This window comes from Oncorhynchus clarkii, chromosome 23 (assembly GCF_045791955.1).
Source record: "Oncorhynchus clarkii lewisi isolate Uvic-CL-2024 chromosome 23, UVic_Ocla_1.0, whole genome shotgun sequence".
Taxonomy (NCBI): Eukaryota; Metazoa; Chordata; class Actinopteri; order Salmoniformes; family Salmonidae; genus Oncorhynchus; species Oncorhynchus clarkii.
The window spans coordinates 42395270-42419822 of NC_092169.1; the positions used below are offsets into that span (position 1 = coordinate 42395270).

The following is a 24553-nucleotide window of genomic DNA, read 5'->3' on the forward strand; positions in this document are numbered from 1 at the left end:
AGATACAAGTGTTATTCACAGAATTAAGGATAGACTTCTCCTTGCAACCGCTGTGTCAGATTTCAAAAAAACTTTTACAGAAAATGCATAACCTGAGAACGGCGCTCGGAACCCAAAACAGCCAGAGGATCATACACCATTTTGTAGTCAACAAAGTTGATCAGATGCACTCCCAGGAATCCCAGTTCGACAATAAATGACTGATTTGTTCCATAAAGTTCCGTAAAGTCCATCAATTATGTCCAAATAGCCACTTGTTGTTAGAGTGTTCAGCCCAGTAATCCATCTTCATGAGGCGCGAGCATTTTGTGCAGACAAAAACTCAAAGTTCCGTTACAGTCCTTTAGAAACATGTCAAACGAAGAATGGAATCAATCTTTAGGATGTTTTTAATATAAAACATCAATAATGTTCCAACCGGAGAATTCCGGAGACTCAAAGAGTTCTCATGAGCCTCTCCTTTATAGTAGAATCCTCATTCAAGTTTCTAAAGATGGTTGACATCTAGTGGAAGCCGTGGGAGCTTTATCCATATCTCAATGTGTATTCGGTAGGCCAAGCTTTGAAAAACTACAAACCTCAGATGTTCCACTTCCTGGTTGGATTTTTCTCAGGTTTTCGTCTGCCATATGAGTTCTGTTATACTCACAGACATCATTCAAACAGTTTTACAAACTTCAGTGTGTTCTATCCAATACTAATAATAATATGCATATATTAGCATCTGGGACAGAGTAGGAGACAGTTCACTCTGGGCACACTATTCATCCAAAAGTGAAAATGCTTCCCCCTATCCCAAAAAGGTTAAGCATATCCCAGTTTAGGTCACCTAACAGAATGAACTCTGAAGCTAGATAGGGGGTGGGGTCAATTCACAAATGGTGTCCAGGGCACAGCTGGGAGCGGAGGGGGGTCGATAGCTGGCGGCAACAGTGAGAGACTTATTTTTGGAGAGGTTAATTTTTAAAATTAGAAGTTCGAACTGTTTGGGTACAAACAAACTTAGGGAGGAGGCTTCTGATTTTCACATGCATGAAACCAAGGCTTTTTCGATCACAGAACAAATGAGGGTGCCTGGGGACACGCAGGGCCTGGGTTTACCTCCACATCACCCGAGGAACAGAGGAGGAGTAGGATGAGGGTACAGCTAAAGGCTATCAAAACTGGTCGCCTAGAGCGTTGGGAATTAAGAATAAAAGGAGCAGATTTCTGGGCGTGGTAGAATAGATTCAGGGCATAATGTGCAGACAGGTGTATGGTGGGTGCGCAAACAGCGGAGGTAAGCCCAGGCACTGAGTGATGATAAGAGAGGTTGTATCTCTGGACTGATTATAATGGGTGACTGCTGGTTATAATGGGTGAGGGCACCGCATGGGTGGGAGGTGGGACAAAGGAGGTGGGACTAGGGCTCCATTGTAAACTAAAACAATGATAACTAACCTAAACAACCGTATACAAGGCATATTGACATTTGAGAGAGACATACAGCGAGGCATAAAGTAATCACAGGTGTTGATTGGGAGAGCTAGCTAAGACAACAACGGGTGAGACAACAACAGCTAATCAGCTAAAACAATAACAACAGGTAAAATGTTGATGGCTGGACAGAGAGGGTCGGTTAACTACACACAGAGTCTGAGTTTGCGGCTTGGGCCGACAGATAAAATAAAATAAAAATAATGGAGTACCGTGATTAATGGACAATCCAGCAGGCATCAGCTATGTAGCCAAGTGATCATAGGGTCCAGGGGTTAGCAATAGATGGAACAGGGAAGACACGGAGTAGTCGCTACTACGCTAGCACGCGGGCGACACAGCGTTTAAAGTTAGTAGCCCGGGGCTAGTAGAAGCGTCTGCTCCGACTTCAGACGGAGGCCGGTTGAAGGCACAGCGGATGGAGTATTTGTCGGCAGACCAGTCGTGGTGGTGCGGCGGGGCACCGTGTCGACAAAGGATCCAAGCCAGATGGCGAAAGAGGTATTGTAGTTGTAGTAATTTAGTTTTTTAGCCGGGAGATGCCCCTGGCTCTGGCTCTGGTGCTAGCTTCGGGGTAGGGGCTTTAGCCACTGTAGCCACTCGGTAGCAGCGGTGATCCGGTGCCAAGGTCCAGAGCTTATGGCAAGGATCCGGTGGAGTAGTGGGTTCTTGCCTCGTTTGGGTGGAATCCGGGTGAACAATTGAGTAGGCCGGGAGGTGGGCCTCAGGGATAGCTTCGGTACTTGGTAACTCGGTGGGTGCTAGCTAGCTGTGAAGATCAGTAGTAATGGTCCAGGGATTACGGCAGGAATCCGGCGTTGTAGTGGAGAGACAGTCCGATACTGGTAGGCTGGCGAGTATTATCCAGGCTAAAAAAGGGCTGGTATCTGTGAATCTGTGAAGGTATAATTGAACTAAAATGGAAAAATTGAAATATATCCAAAAATGACAAAAATTACCAAAGTACACGAGAGGACGAACAAAACACGTCTGCACTGCTACGCCATCTGTGTGTGTGTGTGTGCGTGCGTGTGGGCATGCGGGCGTGTATATGTTGCGCCTCTAAATCTGGTGATAAACTGAGCAAAAATACTAGCTAATTGTGAATTTTATAATCAGACAGCCCACCCCAAAGGGACTAACAACACTGTTTATTAATGTTCTACGACCCAATTTGTTCAGCTTTAGTTTTTAAGTGATGGAAGTAAAGTTCCTTTGACTGTGCTCAGACAGTTTTTTTCATACATCCTACAGACCACTTGACCTATGTTGTCACATCTAAATAATCATGAAACAACAGGACTTGAACGATGCGTCGAGTTGTCACCAACCTTTTGTTGTCACCAACCTTTAAGATCACTTTCAAAATGCAAGCCGAGATCAACCGCTCAGATCTTTATTTAACATGACTTAAAAAACGTAAACCTCTGCAACATTAACCAGTTAAAACATTACTGTAGCAATGAGGTTTGTGCAGAAAGCTATAGGCCCAATACATTCAAATCAAATTTATAGCACAATCCCCCCGTCGATGAGGTGGTAATTGAGTCGCCTTCTTTTTACAGAAGGCGAGAGCGAAATCTGCATATTCTGGGAGGATGCGCACAGTGGAGACCTGGTCTGGACTTTCCACCGTGGTAGCACCAACGGAAACCCCTACACACCTCCCCGAGCACTCTCCCCCGTGAGAACCCTCTGTTGCCAGGAAATAGTGGGGTTATGAAGAGCTAACCAGGGAAGGCCTAGTACCATGGGAAACGCAGGAGAGTCAATAAGAAAGTGACTGATTTTCTCCTCCTGACCCCCCTGCGTCTCCATGGTCAGGGAGATGATGTCTTCCCTGATTAGCCCGGACCCTAATGGTTGACTATCCAGAGCGTGATCCGGGAAAGGTCTAACTACAGGAATAATGAGGATCCCTAAACTAAGGGCGAACGCTCTGTTGATAAAATTCCCAGCTGCGCCTGAATTGACGAGTGCTTTATACTGGGAAGGCGGGGAGAAATCAGGGAAACAAACAGATACAAACAGGTGATCAACAGAGGACTCTGGATGAGTGTGGTGCGAACTCACCTGGGGTGACGCCAGAGTGCGCTGCCTGTTGCCTTGACTCCCAGAGGGACCAACACGGCACCGACCGGCAGTGTGCCCTTTGCGGCCACAGAAGGTGCACGTGATGGCTCCTCCTCCAGTCTCCCTATGAGCAGCCCCTCCCAAATACATGGGTACTGGGTGCTGGAAGATGGCACCAACAGAGCCCCTCTGGACGTCCGCGGGTGACCAGCAGGTTATCCAACCGGATGGACAAATCCACCAATTGGTCAACGGAGATGGTGGCATCCCTGCAGGCCAGCTCACGTCGGACGTCCTTACGCAGGCTGCACCGATCATGGTCGATGAGGGCCCTGTCGTTCCAGCCTGCTCCGGCAGTCAAGGTCCGGAATTCCAGGGCAAAATCCTGGGCGCTCCTCGTCCCCTGCCTTAAATAGAAGAGCCTCTCTACCCTTGGGTGGATGGTCAATGATGACCCGGTGAACTCGAAGTGGTCCATTGCAGCGTCTCCTTCTCCCCACATGGCGTTTGCCCACTCCAGACTTCTTCCTGAGAGAAATGAGACGAGGGCAGAAACTTTCTCCCTTCCCGAGGGAGCTGGGTGCACAGTTGCCAGGTGGAGGTCCAGTTGTAATAGGATTCCCTGGCACTGTGCTGTCGTCCCATCATACTCCCTGGGAAGGGAGATACGCATCCCACTGGGACTGGTTCCGGACGGGACAGGTAGAGGTAACCCTGGTTGCGCTGGTCGAGGCACTGGAGAGACCTCCTGTCTCTCCCAGCGGTCCATAGTCTGGACAACGCGATCCATCATGGCACCAAGATGATTTAACATAGCTGAATGTTCCTGGATGCCACGTTCCAGCTGATAGTGAAACTTGAGTCGTACCGCATTATTTCAGCTTCATGCACAATGTTGAGAAAGTGACATTTTCCTTGATAATAAAATAGACCCAAGACACTAATAATAATAACAGAAGCCTATACAATAGAAACACTTTCCTATTCATTCATTACAGCTGCAGTGCTGGTTGTAGCGTGAGTGGAAGTAGAATATGCGTTTTATGGTTCGTAAAAGTGTGGACAGTGCTGAGTAAAAACTTTAACACTCATAAAAACAGCAGCTCTTTGTTGTATTTCTTGACAATAAAACATATACGCTGAGAGTCAGGAAGGAGGTGCAGAAGGAGCGTTTAATGAATAAGGCAGATTAACAAAACAGGAGAAGCGTACTGAACGTGACCAAAACCAAGACTTAGGTTACTGAGGGCTAAATAAATGGAGAGTAATCAAGGTAATGATGAGGTCCAGGTGTGTGTAACGATGGGGAGCAGGTGGGGGTAATGATTGTTGCCAGGACCAGTGGTAAGTAGACTAGCGATGTCGAGCGCCTGGAGCGGGAGTAGGCATGACAGACAGTCTCTCTAGTCATGGTTTTAAAAGTTTTGAAATCTCACAGTATCAACTTTGCTTTAGCTTTTTGTTATGACATTGTTATGCCATCCAATGGGAACACTTCGCCTACCCAGCGCACAGGGCAGCTGAATCAAGTGCACCTACCGCCAATAGCGCAAAATGAATAAAAAAATAGGAACGCAAGGCATTATCGTTGGGTTTTGAAATCTCACAGTATCAACTTTGCTTTAGCTTTTTGTTATGCCATGGTTATGCCATCCAATGGGAACACTTTGCCTACCCAGCGAGCAGGGCAGCTGAATCAAGTGCACCTACCGTCAATAGCGCAAAATTAATACAAAAAATAGGAATGCAAGGCATTATCTTTGGGTTTTTTCTGAAATGTTTAGTGATTGACTACGAATGCCTTGGAGATCGATTAGTCGAACGTAATCAATCGGTTGATGACCACTGGTTTAGTCCATAATGTTGCTTGATCGGTGGTTAGGCTTTTAGCTGGACAAAAGTAGGCTACATGAAAAGTGCAACACTGTTAATATAACTGTGTGTTCGTGTGGGTTTCCTGTGAATTTATATCAATCATGAATCTGCATTTCCTGGAAAATTCTCATCAACAAAAGAATAATCAAATTAAGATCCTACATCTGTACCAATCTGTTTCCCTTCACCAGTTTTCTCAGCAGTTATTGCTGTCCAATATGGTGATATTTTATCTACATCCCATGAGTCTTTCTGGTATCTCTTCATTGCCCCACTTTATCAAAACCATGTTGCTGTTGTTTTCCCAGAGGAATGACTAACAGAGGTCCTGTCCTTTTCCAGGAAGAGATGAGCCTCTTATCTAGTAATTGTGTCGCTCTCGAAAATTACTTCCTACACCTTACAATTCCCATGCATCACTCCAATCCCCCCACAATTCCCATGTGAGTGATTCCATACAAAACCCTCGGAGTGTGGGGTCACATCACAGCCAGGGTCAGCCATTATCAACGGTGACCCTGGAGCAATTATTGTTTCTCAAGGGCACATCGACAGATCTTTCACCTTGTCAGCCCCGGGATTCAAATTAGCTACCTTTCAGTTACTGGCCCAATGCTCTAACCGCTGTACTATGATTTCCCATTGTAGCCAATTCTGTTACCGATTCTTAGGAAATTCTCTTACTGATTTGGTTACAGATTTTTGAGTTTTACCCACTTAATAATTCATAAACAAAATGTATGTCAGTAAAATCACTACAGCTAATTGATAGGTCTAACAAATTGATAGGTCTAACTAAGCACAAGGTAATGTTTCTTAAACTTACAGAAGGCAGATAAAATTATTATACCAAATAAGTGTGGATATTAGTTGGCAAGGGTCTTTATTTCAACAGTGTGTTTTGATGTATTTCTAATACCTTTTAAGACTTTTTCTGGTGGAAGACCCATTTTCCATCTGTTTGACCACAAATGAAAGCCTTTGCTTTTTCCTAATGTTTAAGATGGACAATGTGACCCACCACGTCGATTCAGTCTTATGTAGCAACATTTTAAATTGTGTTTTTTTACATTGGATAAAAGTAGAGAATCCGAGCAAAAAATGTGTATATCATACATCGCAGTTGAGGAACAATGGCAAAGTAAGTATGCTTTGAAGGTGTAAACTGTACAGTGAAATGGTTACTTGCATAGTAGAGTATTTGGTTTAGACATGTAGCAAGCTAGCTACCTAAACTATTAACCATGGTTGAAAATCTATATATGCTTTCATTTCTCAAAAATATACACTCTTAGCTTTCATTTGACACCAAATTTAACTCTTTTTTTTTCAGCTTTATTTAACCAGGAAGGCAAGTTGAGAACAAGTTCTCATTTACAATTGCGACCTGGCCAAGATAAAGCAAAGCAGTTCGACACATACAACAACACAGAGTTACACATGGAGTAAAACAAAACATACAGTCAATAATACAGTAGAAACAAGTCTATATACGATGTGAGCAATTGAGGTGAGATAAGGGAGGTAAAGGCAAAAAAAAGTAAGTAAGTAAGTAAATACACTATAGCAAGTAAAACACTGGAATAGTAGATTTGCAGTGGAAGAATGTGCAAAGTAGAAATAAAAATAATGGGGTGCAAAGGAGCAAAATAAATAAATAAATAAAATAAATAAATACAGTAGGGAAAGAGGTAGTTGTTTGGGCTAAATTATCCAGTTTCAGAGATTTTTGTAGTTCGTTCCAGTCATTGGCAGCAGAGAACTGGAAGGAGAGGAGGCCAAAGAAAGAATTGGTTTTGGGGGTGACCAGAGAGATATACCTGCTGGAGCGCATGAGACAGGTGGGAGATGCTATGGTGACCAGCGAGCTGAGATAAGGGGGGACTTTACCTAGCAAGGTCTTGTAGATGACATGGAGCCAGTGGGTTTGGCGACGAGAATGAAGCGAGGGCCAGCCAACGAGAGCGTACAGGTCGCAATGGTGGGTAGTATATGGGGCTTTGGTGACAAAACGGATGGCACTGTGAGAGACTGCATCCAATTTGTTGAGTAGGGTATTGGAGGCTATTTTGTAAATGACATCGCCGAAGTCGAGGATTGGTAGGATGCACAGTTTTACAAGGGTATGTTTGGCAGCATGAGTGAAGGATGCTTGTTGCGAAATAGGAAGAGATTAGATTAGAGACTAGAGACTAGATTTAACTTTGGATTGTAGATGTTTGATGTGGGTCTGGAAGGAGAGTTTACAGTCTAACCAGACACCTAGGTATTTGTAGTTGTCCACGTATTCTAAGTCAGAGCCGTCCAGAGTAGTGATGTTGGACAGGGGGCAGGTGCAGGCAGCGATCGGTTGAAGAGCATGCATTTAGTTTTACTTGTATTTAAGAGCAATTGGAGGCCACGGAAGGAGAGTTGTATGGCATTGAAGCTTGCCTGGAGGGTTGTTCACACAGTGTTCAAAGAAGGGCCAGAAGTATACAGAATGGTGTCGTCTGCGTAGAGGTGGATCAGAGACTCACCAGCAGCAAGAGGGACATCATTGATGTATACAGAGAAGAGAGTCGGTCCAAGAATTGAACCCTGTGGCACCCCCATAGTGACTGCCAGAGATCCGGACAACAGTCCCTCCGATTTGACACACTGAACTCTATCAGAGAAGTAGTTGGTGAACCAGGCGAGGCAATCATTTGAGAAACCAAGGCTGTCGAGTCTGCCGATGAGGATGTGGTGATTGACAGAGTCGAAAGCCTTGGCCAGATCAATGAATACGGCTGCATGGTATTGTTTCTTATCGATGGCAGTTAAGATATCGTTTAGGACCTTGAGCGTGGCTGAGATGCACCCATGACCAGCTCTGAAACCAGATTGCATAGCAGAGAGGGTATGGTGAGATTCAAAATGGTCAGTAATCTGTTTGTTGACTTGGCTTTCGAAGACCTTAGAAAGGCAGGGTAGGATAGATACAGGTCTGTAGCAGTTTGGGTCAACAGTGTCCCCCCCTTTGAAGAGGAGGATGACCACAGCTGCTTTCCAATCTTTGGGAATCTCAGACGACACGAAAGAGAGGTTGAACAGGTTAGTAATAGGGGTGGCAACAATTTTGGCAGATAATTTTAGAAAGAAAGGGTCCAGATTGTCTAGCCCGGCTGATTTGTAGGGGTCCAGATTTTGCAGCTCTTTCAGAACATCAGCTGACTGGATTTGGGAGAAGGAGAAATGGGGAAGGCTTGGGCGAGTTGCTGTGGGGGGTGCAGTGCTGTTGACATGGTAGGGGTAGCCAGTTGGAAAGCATGGCCAGCCGTAGAAAAATGCTTATTGAAATTCTAAATTATAGTGGATTTATCAGTGGTGACAGTGTTTCCTATCTTCAGTGCAGTGGGCACCTGGGAGGAGGTGTTCTTATTCTCCATGGACTTTACAGTGTGCCAGAACTTTTTTGAGTTAGTGTTGCAGGAAGCAAATTTCTGCTTGAAAAAGCTAGCCTTGGCTGTGTATATTGGTTTCTAGCTTCCCTGAAAAGTTGCATATCACGGGGGCTGTTCGATGCTAATGCAGAACGCCATAGGATGTTTTTGTGTTGGTTAAGGGCAGCAAGGTCGGGGGAGAACCAAGGGCTATATCTGTTCCTGGGTCTAAATTTCTTGAATGGGGCATGCTTATTTAAGATGGTTAGGAAGGCATCTAAAAAAAATAACCAGGCATCCTCTACTGACAGGATGAGATCAATATCCCTCCAGGATACCCCGGCCAGGTCGATTAGAAAGGCCTGCTCGCTGAAGTGTTTCAGGGAGCATTTGACAGTGATGAGTGGAGGTCGTTTGACCGCTGACCCGTTACGGATGCAGGCAATAAGACAGTGATCGCTGAGATCTTGGTTGAAGACAGCACAGGTGTATTTAGAGGGCAAGTTGGTTAGGATGATATCTATGAGGGTGCCCGTGTTTACGGCTTTGGGGAGGTACCTGGTAGGCTCATTGATAATTTGTGTGAGATTGAGGGCATCAAGCTTAGATTGTAGGATGGCTGGGGTGTTAAGCATGTTCCAGTTTAGGTCGCCTAGCAGCACGAGCTCTGAAGATAGATGGGGGGCAATCAGTTCACATATGGTGTGCAGGCGTCAGCAGTGAGAGACTTGTTTTTAGAGAGCTGGATTTTTAAAAGTAGAAGTTCAAATTGTTTGGGTAGAGAGCTGGATAGTAGGACAGAACTCTGCAGGCTATCTTTGCAGTAGATTGCAACACTGCCCCCTTTGGCAGTTCTATCTTGTCTGAAAATGTTGTAGTTAGGGATGAACATTTCAGAATTTTTGGTGGGCTTTTTAAGCCAGGATTCAGACACAGCTAGAACATCCGGGTTGGCAGAGTGTGCTAAAGCAGTGAATAAAGCACATTTAGGGAGGAGGCTTCCAATGTTAACATGCATGAAACCAAGGCTATTACGGTTACAGAAGTCATCAAAAGAGAGCCCCTGGGGAATAGGAGTGGAGCTAGGCACTGCAGGGCCTGGATTCACCTCTACATCACCAGAGGAAAAGAGGAGGAGTAGGATAAAGGTATGGCTAAAAGCAATGAGAATGGGTCGTCTAGAACGTCTGGAACAGAGAGTAAAATGAGGTTTCTTGGGGCGATGAAATAGCTTCAAGGTATAACGTACAGAACTTCACATGCTGGTGCTCATGGGTCCTTTTTACATGGAAATTATTTTATTTTGTTGTGACAATATAGGTCATGTGATCTGTAATATGTACGAACAATTTGTCTCTTATGAAGTTTTACTGCTTGCTGTTATATGAGAGGTATTTAGATTTAAATCCCCAAAAATATAAACATGAATATAAAAAATAAAAAAAATGAGATTTGACACATTTTTGGCAATAAATAATAAATAAATAATAAAAATAGGCTTATCTAAGCCTACTTCCCCAGAGTCAGATGAACTCATGGATGCCATTGGTACCACTCTGCGTGCAGTTTGAAGGGGCTTCATTGGCAAAATCCCAATGTATACCTTAATAATATCACGCCCTGACCATAGAGAGCCCTCGGGGTTCTCTATGGTGCTTTAGGTCAGGGAGTGACTTGGGGGTGTTCTAGTCATTATATTTCCATGTTGGTGTTTTAGTATGGTTCAGAATTAGTGGCAGCTGAATATTGTTGTCTCTAATTGGGGATCATACTTAAGTTGTCCTTTGTTCCCACCTGTTTGTGGGATATAGTTTGTGTTAGTGTTTTGTGCACTACGGCTGTCACGGTCGTGTTATGTTTATTGTTTTTGTAGTTTCACGGTGTAATAAAGTATGGGGAACTCAACTCATGCTGCGCCTTGGTCCGTTCCTATCGACGAACGTGACAAATACATTGTTGAACATAATATAGACTGGGCATATCAAAGATCCAGAGTGGGATCTCTGCTACTTTTAAAGTTATGATCCAATGTATATGCATTACCAACAAAGTGAATGTGAAAATGGATTCAAAATGGTCACCCTGGTGATTTGCAAATTGTGCAATGCTAGAACTAAAAGGAGGGCTGTGATCGGTTACATTGCCTACTGTGCCAATTTCTATGTATAAGATTTTACAACTAGCGGAGCTTTGATATTCCTGAGGATAATATTACTGTTTATATGTTTCAATATTCATCCATCAAAAGAAAATAGTTTTATTGAACTCTAAATAGTACTCAAATTACAGAGCCAGTGGTAAAGCTTCATACGACACCACCTACAGGTGAATCACTATGTAGTATTAAAGTAGCTACAGATGAAACACTATGGAGTATTAAAGTAGCTACAGATGAAACACTATGGAGTATTAAAGTATCTACAGGTGAATCACTATGGAGTATTAAAGTAGCTACAGATGAAACACTATGTAGTATTAAAGTAGCTACAGATGAAACACTATGGAGTATTAAAGTAGCTACAGATGAAACACTATGGAGTATTAAAGTAGCTACAGGTGAATCACTCTGTAGTATTAAAGTAGCTACAGATGAAACACTATGTAGTATTAAAGTAGCTACAGGTGAAACACTATGGAGTATTAAAGTATCTACAGATGAAACACTATGGAGTATTAAAGTAGCTACAGGTGAAACACTATGTAGTATTAAAGTAGCTACAGATGAAACACTATGGAGTATTAAAGTAGCTACAGGTGAATCACTATGTAGTATTAAAGTAGCTACAGATGAAACACTATGTAGTATTAAAGTAGCTACAGGTGAAACACTATGGAGTATTAAAGTAGCTACAGGTGAAACACTATGGAGTATTAAAGTAGCTACAGGTGAAACACTATGTAGTATTAAAGTAGCTACAGGTGAATCACTATGGAGTATTAAAGTAGCTACAGATGAAACACTATGGAGTATTAAAGTAGCTACAGATGAAACACTATGGAGTATTAAAGTAGCTAAAGATGAAACACTATGGAGTATTAAAGTAGCTACAGATGAAACACTATGTAGTATTAAAGTAGCTACAGATGAAACACTATGGAGTATTAAAGTAGCTACAGATGAAACACTATGTAGTATTAAAGTAGCTACAGATGAAACACTATGGAGTATTAAAGTAGCTACAGGTGAAACACTATGTAGTATTAAAGTAGCTACAGATGAAACACTATGTAGTATTAAAGTAGCTACAGATGAAACACTATGGAGTATTAAAGTAGCTACAGGTGAATCACTATGGAGTATTAAAGTAGCTACAGATGAAACACTATGGAGAATTAAAGTAGGCCTGGGTAAGGCCAAACGTCACAAATATGCCAACTTTGGTACATTATTTCTAAATTATGCTTTTAGATATACAGTATGCCATTTAGTATGTCAATCTAAAGGACCATTTACAGATTTTTTTTTCGTACTAGTTAGAAATGGAATCACTCGTGTTTGTTTGTAATTGTGCCAGTCAATGGTAGCCTAGCGGTTAGTGTTGGGGCCGTAACTGAAAGGTTGCTAGATTGAATCCCCTAGCTGACAAGATAAAAATCTGTCGTTCTGCCCCTGAATAAGGCAGTTAACCCACTGTTCCTAGGCCTTCATTGTAAATAACAATGTGTTCTTAACTGACTTGCCGAGTTAAATAATAGTTCAATAAATAATAAAAAAAATTGCATGAGAAAGACATTTCAAATTGGCAATATAAGGATTGTATCTGGTATAGCTGAGCAAACCATAATCCTTAGATTTTGGATCATAACTCTAAAAGTAGCAGAGATCCCACTCTGGAACTTTGATATAGCCGTAGAGTATATTATGTTCAACAATATATTAAAGGGATACCTCGGGATTTTGGCAATGAAGCCCATTCAAGGTGTGTCACAGCTGACAGGGGCACGAGGAGCGACACTAAACCCAAATGAAGAACAGGATTTGGGGTTAGGCTCACACCTGTGATCCCCTGACCCATACCACCATGATAAACGGATGGATCTCTCACCATCGGAGCTCCCTGATGTTTAGTTGAATACATAAGAGGTTATAGAAAACAGTTGTTTCTCCCACCATAGCATACTACTGTACTCCCCTCTCACATCACACCTCCTATGCCAGCCTTGGCCCACTTCCAGTGCCTGGGGCATTTGCTGCCCCCAGGGTCAGTTAAAGGTGCTACACTGTTACCAGAGAGGTTGACAGAGCTGTAAAGCAGTAGGTCCAGCAGAACAGGCGCAGGCGGACATACCACCACACACAGCAGTCATTACTCTAAATCACTGACCCACCCTCCTCTCCCCAGCTCCATCCTCCTCATGACTTCAGCTATAAACCAGTGACCTGGAAAATGTCTGCTGAGCAGAGCTATTCTCTCCTTCCCCTTCCCTCCCTTGCAAACAGCAGAAATATTGAGACACTTACCAGATGATTATCTGGTCACAACACCGGCCATGGCGGCCGTGTGGAAAACACTCTGGGAGTGGATGAGGGGATGTACAGTATGCTTCACACTGGAATAGAAGAAGGAAACAAAGGCTTCTACATGGGGAGAATTGGACCGGGATGGCTCTTAGTGCCTGTTCCACTAGCCTTTTGGCCTCTATTGCTCCATTGAGAGACATGTACAGATGTAGGATCTTAATATGACCTGTATTGTTACAGCAAAAATAATCCTACAAGATTTGAACATTTAGTCCATAATGTTGCTGGATTGGTGGTTAGGCTATTAGCTGGTCAAAATGAGGCTAAATGAAAAGTGGAGTACAGTTAATTTAACTGTGTGTTAGTGCAGTTTTTCATTTAATGATCAAATTAAGATCCTACATCGGTAGACGTAAATGAGGGACCCCCTTGTTTGCAGGTCACCAGACACTCATTAATTGGGCCAGACATTAGACCTAGTCCAACCCCAGACCCAGCCCAAGACCCAGACCCAGACTTAGCCACCATCCAAACCCAGCCCCAGTCCAACCCAAAACACAGTCCAACTCCAGCCCCAGTCCAACCCCAGACCCAATCCAACCCCAGCAACAGTCCAACTCCAGACCCAGACCAACTCCAGACCCAATACAACCCCAGCCGCAGTCCAACTCCAGACCCAGTCCAACCCCAGACCCAGTCCAACTCAAGACCCAATCCAACCCCAGCCCCAGTCCAACTCCAGACCCAGTCCAACTCCAGCCTCAGTCAAACCCCAGACCCTTTCTGATTGATCTGTGAGTAAAGCAGGAGGGATTTGCTTACTTGCTAGTTTTGTTTTGTTTGTAATATACTGCATTTGTTTCCGATCATAACCTTTGCTATACCTCAATATGTACTCTATGTAGCCTGAAAAATTGTATGTAGTGGGAGGGAGGGAGAATGAAGAGGAAGATGAGGAGTAGGATGAGGGGGAATGAGTATTGGTACTGTATATATTTGTATTTATTGGGGATCCCCATCATACAGTACCACTACCCACTCTTCCTCCTCCTCCTTTTTACCACTACACATATATAGGCTGCATGGGTTTTGTAAGAGAAGTAACATGGATGGAGGGAGGGAGGGGGAAACTAAAGCCGTGATGCATCAGACCATTTGTGCCAAAGTACTCCTTTTATAGACAACCTTACAAAGGACTCATTGACTGATCTCCTCTAGCATTACCTTGTCCTTCAGAATGTGTTCAAACAGGGAATAGAGTAACCTCCAATGAGTTTTGACAGACAACATTGCCTAGTTAGTAGAACCATATGAGCGTATTCTCTCAGAGTACAATTTACGCCGTGTTCTGTCTCACATATTTTCTCCCTAAAAAGTACAGTGGTTATTTGTTTGTGCTCTCAAAAGTTTCCCACTCAACCTGTCATTTTAATTTTCTAATGAAAATGTGACACCATAAATCGTCAATACACTTTCCGCCATATCTTTAAGTTAGTTCCAGCATCAAAATGTTAATATAAACCATGCTTACACTTACATACTGTATATCCTTACTCCATTCTGCTCCGTTGTTTTATGAGTTGACGCCTGCTGTCTGTATTCCATGCATTAGTGTGTATGGGGAGTCGTATTTTAGCAGTGCACAGAAGACATCAAAGCAGGTCTGTGGAGATGCAGTAAATCTCAGGCACTTGGAAGGTACCTCGTTCATTACATCACCTACGCTGCCAATAAAGTTTCATTAGACTGCATGCGGTTCCTGTTGGAATTGAAATAAATGCTCTTGTGTAGCCTGCATGAACAAAAGCCACTCTCTTTTCTCTTCCCTGTATAGTCATCCCAGACCTGTGAATGAATCTATCATGGATCAACTTCAAACTCTCTCCCCACTCAATCCCCAGTCTTTATTCCTTGGGAAGACAGTTAGAGATGATTTTCTTTCTTTAGCATTGCAGAGTTTATTCAAACTACACATCCTCCATATACTGAATTATGCATGGGAACCAAACATCTGGAAAGTCCTGCTTTGTAGAAGAAGACCATGGTTATGGTTATTATTATATTACTATAATGGTTATGGTTATTATTATGGTTATTATTATATTACTATAATGGTTATGGTTATTATTATTATGTGTATTATTATATTACACTTATGGTAATTATGATGTTTGTTATTATATTACTATAATGGTTATTGTTATTAGTATGTTATTATATTACTGTAATGTTACGGTTATTATTATGTTCTTAATTGTATTACTTTAATGGTTATGAATATTATTATGTTTATTGATATATTACTATTGTGGTTATGGCTACCAGGTGGCCTGCTCACACACCATATTTCTGAGGGGACCTGATACTATCCTCATACAATCCTGATTCTGATACTTCCTAACACTATTCTGATTATTTTCTGATACTGTCTTGATAATATCCTGATACTACAGTGATACTATCCTCATCCTATTCTGATACTAACCCGATACTATCCTGATACTCTTCTGATACTGTCCTGACACTATCCTGATACTATCATGAGAGTACGCTGATACTATCATGATACTATCATGATACTATTCTGACACTATCCTGATACTATCCTAAAACTATTTTGATTGTATCCTGATACTATTCTGAAACTATATTGATACTTTTCTGATACTATCCTTATACTATCCCAATACTATCATGTTTCTATTCTGATACTATCCTGATACTATCTTGAAACTATCTTGATACTATTCTGATAGTATCATGATACTATCCTCATACTATCCTGATACTATCATGATACTATCCTAATACTATCCTGATACTGTTCTGATTCTGTCCTGATTCTCTCCTGATAGTATCATGATACTATCCTCATACCATTCTGATACTAACCCGATACTATCCTGATACTCTCATGATTTTATCCTGATACTATCTTGATACTACCCTAAAACGATTTTGATTATATCCTGATACTATTCTGATACTATCTTGATACTGATCCTGATACTATCCTGATACTATTCAGAAACAATCCTGATACTATCTTGAAACTATCCTAAAACGATTTTGATTACATCCTGATACTATTCTGAAACTATATTGATTATTTTCTGATACTATCCTGATACTATCCAGATACTATCCTGATACTATTCAGAAACAATCCTGATACTATCCTGATACTATTCAGAAACAATCCTGATACTCTTCTGACACTATCCTGATACTATCTTGATACTATCCTAAAACTTTTTTAGATTATATCCTGATACTATTCTGAAACTATCCTGATACTATGCTTATACTGATCCTGATACTATCCTGATACTATTTAGAAACATTCCTGATACTCTTCTGACACTATCCTGATACTATCTTGATACTATCCTAAAACTTTTTAGATGATGTCCTGATACTATTCTGAAACTATCTTGATACTTTTCTATTACTATCCTTATACTATCCCAATACTATCCTGTTTCTATTCTGATACTATACTGAAACTATCTTGATACTAATCTGATAGTATCCTGATAGTATCCTGATACTATCCTGATACTATTCTCATACTATCCTGATACTATTCTCATATTATCCTGATACTTTCCTGATACTATCATGATACTATCCTAATACTATCCTGCTACTGTTCTGATTTTGTACTGATACTCTCCTGATAGTATGATGATACTATCCTCATACCATTCTGATACTAACCCGAAACTATCCCGATACTCTTCTGATTTTATCCTGATACTATCCTGTTACTATCCTGATACTATTATCATACTATCCTGATACTATCATAATAGTATCATAATACTATCCTGACACTGTTCTGATTCTGTCCTGATACTCTCCTGATAGTAGCATGATACTATCTTGATACTATTCTGATAGTATCCTGATACTATTCTCATACTATCTTGATACGATTCTGATAGTATCCTGTTAGTGTCCTGATAGTTTCCTGATTCTAACACGATACTATCCTTATACTATTCTGATTCTATCCTGATACTACTCTGATACTGTCCTGATACTATCCTGATAAGATCCTGATACTATCATGATATTATCCTCATACTATTCTGATACTATCCTGATGCTATCATGATACTATCCTGATACTATTCTGATACTATCTTTATACTATCCTGATATTATCCTCATGCTATCCTGATGCTATCCTGATACTATCTTTATACTATTCTGATACTATCCTGATACTTTTCTCATACTTTTCTCATACTTTCATGAAACTATCCTAATTCTATCCTGATACTGATCTGATTCTGTCCTGATACTGTTCTGATACTCTCCTGATACTATCATGCTACTATACTCATACTATTCTGATACTAACCCAATACTATCCTGATACTGGATAAGTTCAAGGGGGCCGAATACTTTCGCAAGGCACTGTATATATTTTAAAACTGGAGAACTAACTGTGTGTAGCTGTGCTGACTCACCCTGATCTTGTGACATGAGGCTGCCAGGTTAGAGTCACTCAGGAGGCTCAGGCTATTATACCTTGGAAGCATCTGCACCCTGAAGGGCAGGAGAGGCACATAAACCACGCAGGGACACTTCAAAGTGAATGCTCTCTGTGTATCACACAGGTGGTTTGTGGCACCTTAATTGGGGAGGACGGGTCTGATATACATCATGGTGTCCATGTGTTTGATACAGTTCCATTCACTCCTTCCAGACTTCCAGTCCTCCCCTCAATAGCCTCCTGTGGTGGATAAATCTTGGCAAAACATAAACTATTTTAAACACATTTAGGTGTCATAGTGGAACCAAAAAGACACTGCCATAATTGAATGTGGTCCTTTTTTGGGTGAAACCAAAACCTCTGTTTTCAGGCTGGATATGGACATTTATTCAAATATCTTGACTTTCCCAGCATCAGTGCAAGAGGGAAATCTTGGAGAGAAGCGTAAGGGCGTAGTGAAATCATCCACTTCACAGTCTGACAGCTGGCATCTCTCAGAAGCACTCTCACTCTGAGAAACACATCTCTCTAGTGGCATCTCAGATGCCTCGTCTTCTTTAGCTGCATGGAGGTTAAACGAAGCATGATCTTTTACCTGCCTGTTTGTGAGACAGAAAAACGGTGCTGCCGTCACATTAGGAAAGTATCAAGTTTGGTGGCGGAGGATGGCTGTGTGGAGTCGAGAGCTATCTGCTGCTGTGTGTCGCTTTATAAAGGCCCTGAGATTGAAAAGATGAGTAGGCCTCACCCTCCTCCTCTCCTCTCATCCTTTATTCCTCCCCATTTTGACCAGCCAGGGGACCTGACAGAGGCTGAGCCCGCCTCCTTCCCCTAGCACAGCTCAGTAGTTCCGTCACGGACAGTAAAATGCATCTGCCATGGGAGCAGCGCAGGCAGGCCACTTTGTCAGCACACACACACACACACATCCTGGGCTTTAAGCAGAGCCACACCAGCAGAGAGATAGAGAGAGCTAGGATGAATAATTGAAGTGTGCATTCTGCAGAGGCTCTAAATGGCTGGGAGAAGGAGACGTTAATGATTCATGGGCTGCTTTTATCTGCTTTGGTTCAAGTCACTGTCCTGAAGGCACTTGGGGCAGCGGAGGAGAGACGAGGGTGGAGAGGGAAGGGGAGACAGAGGAGAGAAGCTGGAAAGGTGGGGTGTCATGGCCGAATAGATTGTGTGAAAAATGGGCCCGCACAGATTAAGAAATATTGCCAAAGAAAACGTTAAAGCAAATATTAAGGCTGAGCGGCCTTCCCAGTTTAACTTTTTTGCTGTAAATATTTGAGGTGGGATTTATGTGTATTCTTTCATTACCAGGATTTAATTTCCCAGGCTTTGTCCCAAATGGCACCCTATTCCCTACATAGTACACTGGTTTTGACCAGAGGTCTAAAGTAGTGCACTATATAGGGAATAGGATGCCCCTGTGGAAACAGCCCTTGAGTCCAACAGGACCACTTTTGCTGTGACTACTATGTCTCTGCTATGGTCTGTTCACTCATCTGCAGCTGTTTAGAAGGCGGCCCCGAAACATAGGGTTTCTCTTTTCCAAATCAAGTGTCCAATAAATGTGATATTAAAACTGAATAAAAAAACATCCCTAATCACAATATTATGCGGCCTGATACGAACACTTTTCATTTTTAATATCTACAGAATAACAAACAGAGAATATGTCCATGCAGCAATGAATCAAATTGTGGTTCTCAAATAGTCTATTTGATGACGTTCCAGATCCAGATTCAGATAAGCTTAGAAACATGTTGTTCCACTGCTGCGTGTCACGAACGAAGGATGAGTTTCTTTCTGCTGGGGAAAGGTTGTTAACGCTGTTGTTTTCTTCTAGTGGTACAGGGAATTCAGGGCCGGCTCCAAGAATAAGAGACAAAAGCTTTTTGGGGAACTCAGTCGGGGTCTCAACTTGCTGTTGAGAGTAAGAATAGTAGAATACATCAGATGCAATTCAGAAATGTGGTTGTACATCATTCGGCAGGTTTTCCCTTGTTATGTCAGTCACAGGCAGGCACTCACTGACTACCTATAATTTGTTAGATGACAAATTGTTTTATTAAACATGTAAGCTAACAATGATAGTTAGTCTAGTCAGGTATCTAATCTTGCAGTAATCATGACCAAATACTGACCAGGCACCCACCTCCCCTGGGCCCTGACCTCCAGTGGGCCCCCATTGATTTTGTTAGTCATTCTCACTCAGATATCAGATTAACATGGCAGAAATCATGCCTAAATGTGTAGAACTGCAGGAAATTAGCTGAAAACTGCAATATATTAATTGTGATGCGCCCTGGTCAAAAGTAGTGAACTATATAATCAGGGAATAGGCTGCATAGGAAATACTACCGTAGAAAATACATTGCTCCCACGCACTACACAACTATCAATATGCTGATGCACTACACACCTATCAATACTCCCACACACTACACAGCTATCAATACTCTGATGCACTACACAACTATCAATACTCTCAGACGCACTACACAACTATCAACAAGTATAGATGTGATACTGTACATTTGGCCCCGCTTTTCTGGCTAGTTTTAAAGCTTGCAGACTGTAGCTGCATGATAAAGAAATTTCAAGACAAATCCAATGAAAATAAAGTGTTAGATGTGTTTGTTTTGTGTTTTCTCAGTCTCACATGTTTGTTGTACTTAGAGTTGTTCTTGTCAAAGTTTATACGTATCTGACAGTCTGACAGTCAGGTCTGACAGTCAGTCAATCAATGTCTTCTCAACGTATCCCTCTCCTCTCTTCAGAGAGCTGATGCCCAAGACCCTGGAGGGCCAGATAACCATGGAGAAGACCCCCAGCTACTTTGTGACCAGAGAGGCCCCGGCCCGGATCTCTGCCATGTCCCGGGACACCAAGCTGATCGTGGTGGTGAGGGACCCCATCACCAGGGCCATCTCTGACTACACACAGACGCTGTCCAAGAACCCAAAAATTCCCACCTTCGAGAGCTTGACCTTCAAAAACAGGACTACGGGGCTCATCGACACATCCTGGAGCGCCATCCAGATCGGCATCTATGCCAAGCACCTGGACAACTGGCTAGAGTACTTCCCCATGGGCCAGATTCTGTTCGTGAGCGGGGAGCGTCTGATCAGCGACCCTGCCGGAGAGCTGGGCAGAGTGCAGGACTTCCTGGGACTCAAGAGGATCATCACAGACAAACACTTCTACTTCAACCAGACCAAGGGCTTCTCCTGCCTCAAGAAGGCTGAGGGCAGCAGCAAGCCCCACTGCCTGGGCAAAACCAAAGGGCGGACCCACCCCAACATCCACCCAGAGGTGGTGCAGAGGCTACGGGACTTCTACAGGCCTTTCAACATGAAGTTCTACCAGATGACGGGACGCATGTTTGGTTGGGACGACTGATTTTGCCTTGGTGGATTTACATTTGAGTAATTTAGCAGATACTCATATTGAGTGACTTACGGGAGCAATTATAGTTAGGTGCCTTGCTCATCAGATTGTCCACCTAGTCGGCTCAGGGATTCATACCAGTGATCTTTCAGTTACTGTCCCAACACTCTTAACCGCTAAGCTACCTGCCGCTCCAGAATACAGATGACCAGAGAACACAGATGACTGTTGACACTGCAGTATAACTGTGGGACAGCAACAACACTTAGCCTAGAGGCAATATGTGTATGTGATAGCGGTGGATAGGCCTTATCTGCTCTTACTGGCAATTCAGATATTTAACGTGTTCACTGTGTTACTGTGTCTCAGAACCAATATCAGCTGAGGCTGGTTGAAGGAAATGGAGAGGGATTATCCCTTATAGAGCATGTGGTGGTTCTAATACTAGAGAGATACTGCATCTCTACCTCTCCCTGTAGTTCCTGTCAGAGGGCTTTCTGTTTGGGAACCTTTCAGTGATGCAAAAGACAAATATGTTGTTACTGTATAGGAGGTTATATGAAATCAAAACAGAGAGACTTTGGATAAAAAGCCTTGTCTGAGTGATTATATACCATATTGTAAAGCAAACCCAGCTGCTTTTCAAAGAATTGTATTTTTCTAGAAACATTTTGAAAAGTTAAAACTACATTTAATTTATTTAAGATGGGTGTACACATGCGGAATATAATATACATGTTGATATGCTTTATGTTTTCTGTGCTTATAGAATGTTGTTTTATACTGTACACATTTTTTTCTTCATCATGTTTATTAAGGTTATTCATTTGAATCTGTATATGCGATTCCCGGACTCTTTTCCTGCTGAGCTTGTAATTATAATCCTGCGAGGGTTTGTTATTCTGAGGGCAGTTTCCCCACGCTGAGTTAATGGAGTTGATTGAATTACAGTGTAGAGAGTGAGATAGAGTAAAGATAGCACTCAATGGAAGTGTCCAGTGGCACCCTATTCTCTGTATAGTGCACTACTTGTAACCAGGTCCCATAGGGAATAGGGTGCCATTTGACAGGCATCCATAGGGAATAGGGTGCCATTTGACCAGGGCCCATAGGGAATAGGGTGCCATTTGACAAGGGCCCATAGGGAATAGGGTGCTATTTGGGATGCATAGTGAGTCAACTGTTGTATCAGTAACAGTAACTCATCAACTAATGTTATAATGAGACCTCTAGTGGGCCTAACCAAATTATTTCTCAGATTTCTTCTTTAACATGCCTCCTTGTGAACTGAAAACAGTTGCTGTCATCCAGCCTTTCCTTGCCTCGGAAGCAACCATGGATGGAGGTGTCTCTCTTTGTCTTTTTAAAGGAGCCAGAGAACAATTTTGAAGTTGTGTTTTTGATTTATATCTGCCTGGTTGTGAGCTTCCAAAAAGCCTCTCCCCTTTCAAATGTTCCTCAAAGGGAAACTTCATCATGCTCAGTGTTTTCAATATGAGTTCAGGGGGAAACATATCAATTTGCCATCACTATTTATCATTCGTACGTTATAATTTTGTCTATTTCATTTGAAGTCATGTTGGATTTCTAAATCACACTTTATAAACAGTTCACATTTGTGAAGTCCTGATCCTGCCTCATCATCCTCACCAGTGGGCCTGTTGTTATGCTTCAGAACAGTCACTCAATGGACCACAGTACAGCAGATGTATTCCTACGAGGTTAAGTACTGTTGTGTCAAAGTTATTTTGAGTAAAGGCTTATTTACACAGCAAAGAACTACAACTAGCTACGCAAAATGGTGATCCTGCGTAGCAAAGATCTGCGTGCAGCACCTCAATTATAAACCCTCTCCCATCTCCCCACAACTCCTTCTCTAGTTGTCTCTGCTCATCTCGACCAAGCTTACAGGATGTCAAAGGAGGCTCCAACCATGCTAAAATATGCTTTCTATCTAAAAGGCTTATTTTTGGACTGCTGGTTTCCCTTGCGGGGTGAGGTCCTAGTACGGGAGGCTTGTAGAGCACAGCCTTAAGAAGTTGGTAACAGCACTCCTCATGTCCCCTGGCTCTGAAACACTGTGTGGAACTGGTTGCTAATGTGTATGGTTAAGAGGTTGCACTGGCAACCACAGATGACACTCCAGGGGACGCTCAAGGGGAAGAAAGGTTTGTCTTCTCTCAAGAGAGACTCTATACCGCTTGGTACCCTTGCATATTCCGCTAGTGTTTAGACCTTGGCTAGATTCAACGCTTATCACAGAAGACCCTATTGAAATGTGAAGGACATTCTTGATTAAGCTGACATCAATCAAATCAAATTATAATGGTCACATACACACAGTTAGCAGATGTTATTGTGTTTGTACCGAAATACTTATGCTCCTAGATCCGACAGTACAGCAGTAACTAACAGGTAATATCTAAGTCTTTGGTAACGGGCCGTGTCCGTGGCACTGTATTGTCCTCAAAGCGCGCAAAGAAGTTGCTTAATTTGTCTGGGAGCAAGACGTCGATGTCTGCGACGGGGCTGGTTTTCTTTTTGTAATCCGTGATTGTGTGTAGACCCTGCTACATACTTCTCGTATTTGAGCCGTTGATTTGTGACTCCACTTTGTCTCTATACGGACGCTTTGCTTGTTTGATTGCATTACGAGTGAATAACTACACTGTTTGTATTCGGCCATGTTTCCAGTCACCTTGCCATGATTAAATACAGTGGTACATGCTTTCAGTTTTGCGTGAATGCTGCCATAAATCCACGGTTTCTGGTTAGGGAAGGTTTTAATAGTCACAGTGGGTACAACATCCCCTATACACTTCCTTGTAAACTCGCTCACCGAGTCAGCGTATAAATCAATGTTATTGTCTGAGACTACCTGGAACATATCCCAGTCCACGTGATCGAAGCAATCTTTAAGCGTGGAATCCGATTGGTCAGATAAACGTTGGATAGACCTAAGCACGTGCTTCCTGTTTTATAGGAGTGGAGCAACAAGATGAATCATGAAACATCATGAATCATGAAACATACACTCCCACCCTTCTTCTTACCAGAGAGATGTTTGTTCTTGTCGGCACGAAGCACTGAAAATCCCGTTGGCTGTACGGAATCTGACAGCATGTCCCTAGCTAGCCATGTCTCCGTGAAATAGAGTATGTTACAATCCCAGATATATCTTTGGAAAGAAACTCTGGCCCTAATTTCATCAACTGTACATTATCGAGTAATATACTCAGAAGCGGTGGGTGGTGAGTGCGCATCCGAAGCCTCACTTGAAGACCGCTCCGACACCCTCTCCTCCGACGGTGTTGTTTTGGGTCGACCTCTGGAATCAGTTCAAATGCCCTGGGAGGTGCA

General features: G+C 42.5%; 1 protein-coding gene across 1 annotated transcript in view; it reads left to right on the forward strand.

Moving 5' to 3' along the window:
• LOC139381403 (heparan sulfate glucosamine 3-O-sulfotransferase 3A1-like) overlaps positions 1-21205 on the forward strand; it is a 63977-nt gene extending 42772 nt beyond the window's left edge. The window contains exon 2 of the mRNA XM_071124904.1: positions 20584-21205. Within this exon, the coding sequence (XP_070981005.1) occupies positions 20584-21205 (622 nt within the window). The remainder of the gene's footprint in view (positions 1-20583) is intronic.
• The last annotated feature ends 3348 nt before the right edge of the window (positions 21206-24553 follow it).